Raw genomic sequence first — 8,779 nt, 5'->3', positions numbered from 1 at the left:
AAACCATAGTGCCAGACTTTCTCTGCCTCCCACTTTGTTTGCATATACTTTGCCTGTTGTCTTGAGCACATGGTTTTACTGGGTGTACCCAGGCTCGTACTGAGCCACCGAACAACCGAGGATCTGCTCGGTGGGCCCCGCCTCCACATCTCCAGTGGGCCCTGCCTCCAGCTTGGGGTGAACAAATCCCTGCCTGCAGCAGAAAGATTGTCCTCTCAGCGTTTGGATCAGTCACGCTGAGAGGCTGCTGCAGGCTCAGGCTGGGCTGTGTGTTAGTGTTGTCCGGATCATGAACGATTCGGATCTTTGATCCGAATCTATTTTGTGAGTCGAATCATCCGAATCATCAAAATGAGTGATTCGGATCGCAAAAGGGGCGGGGCCAGGAGCGACACGCCCCCTCTCAGCGGGCAGCGGGGTCCTGGAAGCAGAGCAGAGATGGATCGCTCTGTTGGAGGGGACTCAGGGGAGCCAGCCTTGCAGGGAGACAGGTAGAGGGGACATGGGTGCCACTGCCAGATATGTGTAGAGCACACATACTGGCTGCAATGTGCTGCTCATTATAGGCTGTCTGTTCCGTAGTTGTGCACAGTGAACACATTGGAAGCTTTTGGCTCAGCTCAGCACAGCTCAATAACTTTGCAGGCACTGTGATTGCAGCGCAATATGATCCTCCTGCACTCGGTACTAAACAGCTGCACTTTACTTCTGGGAATGCTTTCTTTCACTGTGTGACACAGATGAACATATAGGTGAAATATATGTAAAGCATATGATTGCAGCATGTGGGTATTGCGTGCAAGCATTTCTGCTCTCTGCTTCCCTTCTCTGTCCACTCCCTGCCCTCTCTCCATCTTCTCCCCTTCTCTGTGTGTCCACCCCCCTCCCCTTCTCCTGTCCTGCTATTAATTTCACCCCCGAATGCTTCGGCAGTAAAATGATCCGAGATTCGGATCAAAGATCCGGATCTTTTCAATGATCCGATTCGAATCATCCGGATCATTGAAAAGATCTGAACGTCCCATCTCTACTGTGTGTTTCTGTTGCTCCGCCCCCCCTGTGATGCTGGGCTGGGGCGGCAAGGTTCAATGGCTCCAGTAGTGATGGGAATTCCGGGTCTTTTCAGAGAATCTGCTCTTCTGAATCGGCTCCCATCAAAGAGCCGGCTCTTACGGCTCTGAATCGGCTCTTCATTAAATATCACTAAACACCACTCAGAATCAGAGTAAAAGCCCCGCCCCCGTCTCCATGACAATTCCAGACTGCTTCTCTGACTGGGGCAATCCCTCCTGCTACTGCTCTGCTCCGCCCCATACACTCCTACAAGCTGCAAGAGGAGGACTACATCTCCCAACATGCCTCAGCGCCCTTTATTGCAGAGCAAAGCATAGCTGTGTGGGGCGGCTGAGGCATCGGCTCTTTCAAAACTGAGAACCGGCTCTTGTCGTTCGCAGCAAAGAGCCGGCTCGTTCGCGAACGACCCATCACTAGGCTCCAGCCCAGCGTGCGATTTACATTTAGTGGAGCTGCTCAGCAGAGGCCAGGGAGGGAAGCAGCTATCCTCCAGTCTTTGCTGCATACACAGAGGAGAGCCCCCCTCCTCTTCTCTCCTCCGTGACACTGAGGGGCGGGGCTGAGCAGTGAGCACTGGAGAGAGGACCCGGGAAAGTCAAGCATGAGGCTGTCTGATCGGCAAGCAGGTAGCTAGCTATGCGGGGGAAGGGGAGATGTGTGTGCCCAGCAGACCATGCAGAGATTCTGTCCAATTCCTGCACACGCTGCCTGTTGCTGCTGCTTGTTGTATCAGTTTCTCTAATGCTCCTGCTTCCTGTGTATGTATATGATACACTCACCCCCTCCGGAGCGAGTGTCCAGGAGCTCTCTCCCTCCCTCCCCAAAGCCTGAGACTGCAGAGGATGAAGCTGCTGCATGCTTGTGTGTGGGGACTGGGAGATAACCGCAGCATTATCGGTAGGCAAGAGCTGGGCTTTCTGAACAGTGACAGGAGAGCAGACAGTGAAGTTTCTAGGCACTGTGTCAGGGCTGTGATGATGCTGTCTCCTGTATATGATACACTCACCCCCTCCTGAGTGACTGTCCAGGAGCTCTCTCCCTCCCTCCCCAAAGCCTGAGACTGCAGAGGATGAAGCTGCTGCATGCTTGTGTGTGGGGACTGGGACATAACAGCTTTAATATCAGTAGGCAAGAGCTGGGCTTCCTGAAAGGTGACAGGAGAGCAGACAGGGGGACGTTACTATGCACTGTGTCAGGGCTGTGATGATGCTGCCTCCTATGCCACTAACATCCATTCCCTCCTTCTTTTCTCTCCCATCTCTCATTCCCCCTGTTACTCTACATTCCTCCCTTCTCTTGCAAGATCTCTCCTTTACCTCCTCTTCCCCACCCCCCACTTCCAGTCTCTAATCTTTCTACTTTCTGCCTCTCTCTATCTTTCCTTCCCTCAAATATCTTCCTCTCCAAAAGCATCCTATGATTGTGTCACTCGTAAAGGTGGTCATACATCAGGCAACTTGGTGGCCGATTGACAATCCGATTTGATTATTATCAGAATTGGATGAAAATCGGTGCCGCAAAGTGCATGCCCGACAGACAATGCGACCAACTTCGGCTGCAGTTGGTCATATGAGTTGATTGGACACGCTGCAAGATGTAGGACTGACTTGCTAGATTGGGTGCACAGCGGTAATGGCGTGCAATATCCGGATAAGCGTCAAAACGCAACGAAACCCCCGACGCTGTTCCCACAATGCGTTTGTGTATGTAATGTATAAACATACTGTAATGTGCATTTATGCATTAGCTGTCCTGTGTCGCGGTGGCTGTCCATCTTTCAGCTCTCTACAATTATCTGCATACACGCTGCTGGCACACAGCACACTGGCATGTGACATCACACACGCTATGCCAGCAGCGTTTATACCGATAATTAAAGAGAGGCGGAAGGTGGACAGCCACCGCGACACAGGACAGCTAATGCATAAATGAACATTACAGCACGTTTATACATTAGACAAGACAAGACAAATAACATTTATATTGCGCTTTTCTCCTTGCGGACTCAAAGCGCCAGAGCAGAGCAGCAGCCACTAGGGCGCGCTCTATTGGCAGTAGCAGTGTAAGGGAGACTTGCCAAAGGTCTCCTACTGAATTAGTGCTGGCTTACTGAACAGGCAGAGCCGAGATTCGAACCCTGGTCTCCTGTGTCAGAGGCAGAGCCCTTAACCATTACACCATCAGCCAACATTACACACAAACGCATTCATACACACAGCGACAGGTGGAGGATGCAGCTGGCTTGGCCGATTTCCAAGAGATTTCATGCTGAAGTTGATCGGAAATTGGCCTGCAGTGTATGGGCAGCTGACAGATCTCTCTCTATTCAGATTAGATCAGAGAGCGATTTGTCTTTTGGTCGAATCTGCCCATCATCACTAGATGTATGGCTACCATAAAATGGCTATTAATACAATTCTCTGGATGACTGATTGTCCTGGTCCACTTATGGAAGGAAAGCCTACATCCAATTTGGTCAGAATGATGGAATTGATCCAAAGAATGGATCAATTTCATTGATCTGCACAAATTGTATAGCAGCTTTCCTTCCACTGGTGGGCCTGAATGATCATTTCTGATCGCTGTTATGATTAAATCATCCAGAGAATTGTGTCATTAATGGCCACTTTAAGTATTATAAGTAGTGGTGCTGATGTCCTCCAAAACCCCATTACAGAGTACATAATGTCGCTGATTATCCTAAAAGATTAAAATCTAATCCTACCATAGTCATAGTTTATTATGTGTTTTATATAGCACATCTTCTGTAGCACTTTACAGAGTACATAGTCATGTCACTGACTGTCCTCAGAGGAGCTCACACTCTAATCCTACCATAGTCATAGTGTAATGCCCTACCATATTATTATTATGTATTTATATAGCACTGACATCCTCTGCAGCACATTACAGAGTACATAGTCATGTCACTGACTGTCCTCAGAGGAGCTCACAATCTAATCCTACCATAGTCATAGTGTAATACCCTACCATATTATTATTATGTATTTATATAGCACTGACATCCTCTGCAGCACATTACAGAGTACATAGTCATGTCACTGTCTGTCCTCAGAGGAGCTCACAATCTAATCCTACCATAGTCATAGTGTAATGTCCTACCATATTATTATTATGTATTTATATAGCACTGACATCTTCTGCAGCACTGTACAGAGTACATAGTCATGTCACTGACTGTCCTCAGAGGAGCTCACTCTATAATCCTACCATAGTCATAGTCTAATGTCCTACCATATTATTATGTATTTATATAGCACTGACATCTCCTGCAGCACATTACAGAGTACGTAGTCATGTCACTGACTGTCCTCAGATGAGCTCACACTCTAATCCTACCATAGTCATAGTCTAATATCCTACCATATTATTATTATGTATTTATATAGCACTGACCTCTTCTGCAGCACATTACAGAGTACATAGTCATGTCACTGTCTGTCCTCAGAGGAGCTCACAATCTATTCCTACCATAGTCATATTCTAATGTCCTACCATATTATTATTATGTATTTATATAGCACTGACATCTTCTGCAGCATTGTACAGAGTACATAGTCATGTCACTGACTTTCCTCAGAGGAGCTCACAATTGAAGACATTACTTTATATTAAAGGAGGGGACTCTATGCAAAGTTTTGCTGGGCAGCAATGTCTCTGAATTATAATGCTGCTAAGTTCATGTACATTTGGCACTGTCCATGATACATTATGACCACGCCCATCTTCCGGTGCATAGTCACGCTCTTTTTTTTCACCACAATTGTGGGATGTGTGGGCCCCAGCTTGAAATTTCTCTGGTGGGCCCCAAGGGTCCCAGTCCGACCCTGGGTGTACCCATATTTATGCCAGTCATTTGCAGCTTTCCCCGAGTGCCTGCCAGCTCTCCCACCAGTTAGTAACAAAGAGGACCAACCTCTGTAGGTTTTGTTAAGTTTGAATAGAAGCAGCGACTCTGTTGATGGTAAATTTCCTCAGATTCCTTGTTGTCCTTCTCCAGCCAGCATTCCCCCTAGTAAGAATTGCAAAATGATTAATCAAGCCAGGGTAATTCATTGCCTCAAGAGATAAATGTTTCAAAACGTACCCCGTGTAGGAGAGGCTTATATATATAACAGCCATCCAGAAATGTGTCAGTGGAGCAGTTGCCCTTGTCCAAGTGCAGATGGTGGCAGCCAATGGCACTGTGGGGATATGGATTATATACAGTAACTACACCACAAAGCATGTTTAAATAGAAAAACAACTTTCTGAATTTCATTAGTCACCTCTCCTTTGTGCAGAAGAAATCGGATTCTTTATGACATGTCAAAGGAAGACCAAATGAAACCCCAGCTCCTGTGAGTGTAATACATTTTATTAGTTTATAAGATGTTAGCCAATAACTTTACCAGCAACTTAAAGGGACTCTGAACTCTAAATTAAAAACAAAATTGGTACTCACCTGGGGCTTTCTGCAGCCCACCGTAGGTCGGGAGGTCCCACGGCGTCCATCTGGCTCTTCTCCCAGTGCCTGGCCAGAAATGGCTCCCCGGCGGCTCCCGGCAACACTGGGCCCGAGTGTCGGGCTCCTTCTTCCTGAAACGTCACGTCTGTCATCACCACGCCAGCCGCCTCGCGTCATCACTCTGGCCGACGTGACAGTACTGCTGCCCGATCGTTACATTTATGAATGGGAACAAAGTTCCCATTCATTAATCTCTCCGCTGGCACTGTGATCGCAGGTTTCCATTGAAAGCTTGCGTCACTTCCAGAGTTACAATGTAGCAATACATTGTATCCTATGTAGCGTACTTGTACGCTACATAGAATTTTGCTCAGCGGGGACATCTTGTGGCCAAATAGTAAAATACACCTACTGACTTCAGGGGGAAAAAAAATAATATCTATGTCAGGAGGGCCTATAATTATTAAATAATGGGCTAAAAATTTGTGGTGGATGTAAAACTGAAAAAATGCACTTTTTATTTCCAAATAAAATATTGTCAACCACACATGTGTAAGATTTGCAACAGAGCATATACTCACGTCTTCCCCAGAGGAACTGATGCTTGACGCTTGAATTGACTTTATACCAGCCCATATCCTGGAAGGCTGCCAGAGTGATGGGGTCCAGGAAAGTAAGATGAGGCGGATTCAGAGAGGCTAACAAGATTGATCCCTGCATGACTCGCGATTCCCAGTGGGATGAAGATGCTTTTTCCTGTGGAATATTTGATTATTTGTAAACTGTATGCAAACTGCTTGTATTATGGAGAGTTTATTTACCTAGGTATGCAAAAATGTATATAGAGGCATGAAGTGCAATAACAAGGGATGGTCAGTAAGATGCTAATAATTCCAAGTTGATGCAAATTTTTATGAAAACTTGTGCAGCTTAAAAATGGACCAATGAAATGCAACACAATTCAATTGGTAATTATCTTTTATTACCCTTATAAAAGAGGAAATATAACTGTCTGCTGAGAGTCATCTTTCTTTGTACATCGGTGTAGTATTTTGTGTGATTTGAATGTAATCTATCATGTGTGTTTACCTTAGCAGTAGCAAGTGAATGGGGCTTCCAATCATTACTTTAGGGTTGCTATGGTACCCCTGTTCTGCACTTTTTGGAATCTGATGACCAGGGGAACATGCTTATAAATATGGCATTATTAAAGTGACCATTGGGGTTCTAAATGTGAGGAACAAAAAAGTGGAGTTTATTTCCACTATTTTTGTAAATAAGCTCATAAGCCCCCAAAATCTGCAGTGAGCATCTCCATCAGACTGCTGGATTTGCTGCAAATAAAACAGGATGTACGTAAATAAAGTCTCTTTAAATGAACAGCGTTTGATTTCACCTGATTCTCCAGAGGAGCCCCTGTACTCTCAGCACCTAGATGCTCCCCCATTCTCTGCATTACAGCTGGAGTATAAATGCGGAGTTGGCCATTCTCATCTGTGTTTGTCACACGTGATCGTGAAGAGCATACATCTCCTGAAGGGAAAAAAGGAGAGATGAAAACGTATAGGTGATGGACTGTATGCAACAAATGTCACCGTCTTTAACAAGAACATTATCCTAATACCACTGTGCCGTATCACAGAGTAATGTTGTTAATTATTGGTTTTCTGTTACACCACCTAGTAAAGTTATACTGTATAAAATCTACCTTTGAACAACATACAAAATAGTGATCCAGGTCTGGATTTACCTCACAGGAGCCTATAGGCACACATGTCGTGGCACCTTAGACTTTACGCTCCATGAACCAACAAACCCCAACAAACTGCACCGCAAGTGTGCTGGCTGTCCCAGCTGTCACTTCTCACTTCCCTTGCCTGCCATAGGTAGCTAGAGGTTCTCCTTTAGCATAAGGTAGCCAAAAGTACCTTCAATAATACGTAGCTAGAGATGCCCCCAGGTATTAGGTAACTAGAGGAACCTCAGTATTAAGTAGCTAGAGGCGCCCCTGACTGAAGGGAGATCTTATCAGTGGAATGCAGAGAGTAGGATGAGTAACCTCTCATTTACAATCTCATCTGGACTGTGCACAGGGAAGGAGGGTGGTTGGTGCTAGGGGGTTGGGGGTAAGCCGCATTTCCAACATCAGGTGCCTGTAGGCATGTGCCTATAGTGCCTTATGGTATATCCGGCCCTGTAGTGACCATGGGCACCCAGCTTCAGAGCCTGCCACCTGGCTCAACCGAGCGTCCATAACCAAAGACTACTAATAGTTAAGCACAAGAAACCTTTTGCACATTGTAACCAAACCATAGAGGTAAGATAGATTGTATACATCAGCAGACAGGAGGGATGGTTGGACTGTGTCTGCATGTTCATATGCCTTCCCATGTCTCTGGAATCTCTTTACTTTAAAGGCAGGGCTCTCACTTGTATGTATGGAAAATGGGCCTGTGCTTTTGCACACTTTTTTTGGACACCACTCATGCGCTTCCACAGTATCTAATATAAAAAATAAAGCGAATGCAGGCATCCTCTGAAGAAATGCAACAGGCTGTTAGTTTTTCACCATATAAGAAAGTTCTCATTAGATCTGATCCAGCCCATTGATTTGCAAGGGATTTCAGTTGTAATGCAAATTTGCACTGTGGAAACCCACATGCAGTCCTGTGAAGTGTGAACCCTGCCTCTGGTGTTATGTAATTGTATTACACTCCCATGAGGCACATGTGTGGAACAATTTCTAACTTTATAGATCAAGTACAAGACTGCAGTGTTGCTCGGCATGCGTCTTACAAGACGCGTTGCTGGCACAGCTGTGACGTGTCTCGCAGCCGAATCACTCTAGCCGTGCTGCGCACAGCTATGGGATTCACACGAGTGATGCAATCATTGTGCTGCAGAGCCTCAGATTTTTCCCCGGACACGAATTCGGATGCTCTGCATTGACTTCTATAGGCTGCCAAATTCCATTCAAATTCGTGGCCGGGGAATTGGCCCGTTTTCGCATAAATGGAAACCTAGCCTTACCTGATTCAGAGAAGCCGCAGTCTATCCACCGCTTGAAGAGACTGTTGGAGAAGCCCAGAGCATGAAGCATCTCATGCAGAGACACCTAATGTGGCATACAGAGCAAGATTACATTTCAGGGGTATAACATGGGAAATGCCAATGTCAAGTAGGAAAAGTGACATGAACTGTATGTGCACTTGTAATAACTCTGTGCAGTGGTGTAAC

The 8,779-nt window shown here is 46.0% G+C and overlaps 1 protein-coding gene across 5 annotated transcripts in view; it reads right to left on the bottom strand.

Moving 5' to 3' along the window:
* Window positions 1-8,779, bottom strand: part of CIROP (ciliated left-right organizer metallopeptidase) — a 70,637-nt gene that overhangs the window by 17,598 nt on the left and 44,260 nt on the right. For all 5 annotated transcript variants that reach the window (XM_068242050.1, XM_068242044.1, XM_068242023.1 and 2 more), the window contains 6 exons: window positions 8,573-8,657; window positions 6,939-7,075; window positions 6,124-6,298; window positions 5,364-5,433; window positions 5,183-5,279; window positions 5,012-5,107 (listed from right to left, as the gene is read on the bottom strand). In XM_068242050.1, the coding sequence (XP_068098151.1) occupies window positions 5,012-5,107; window positions 5,183-5,279; window positions 5,364-5,433; window positions 6,124-6,298; window positions 6,939-7,075; window positions 8,573-8,657 (660 nt within the window). The remainder of the gene's footprint in view (window positions 1-5,011; window positions 5,108-5,182; window positions 5,280-5,363; window positions 5,434-6,123; window positions 6,299-6,938; window positions 7,076-8,572; window positions 8,658-8,779) is intronic.

Source organism: Hyperolius riggenbachi, chromosome 1 (genome assembly GCF_040937935.1).
Source record: "Hyperolius riggenbachi isolate aHypRig1 chromosome 1, aHypRig1.pri, whole genome shotgun sequence".
Lineage (NCBI taxonomy): Eukaryota > Metazoa > Chordata > Amphibia > Anura > Hyperoliidae > Hyperolius > Hyperolius riggenbachi.
The sequence above is the reverse complement of the archived record's forward strand: the minus strand, read 5'-3'. Positions and strand labels throughout refer to the sequence as shown.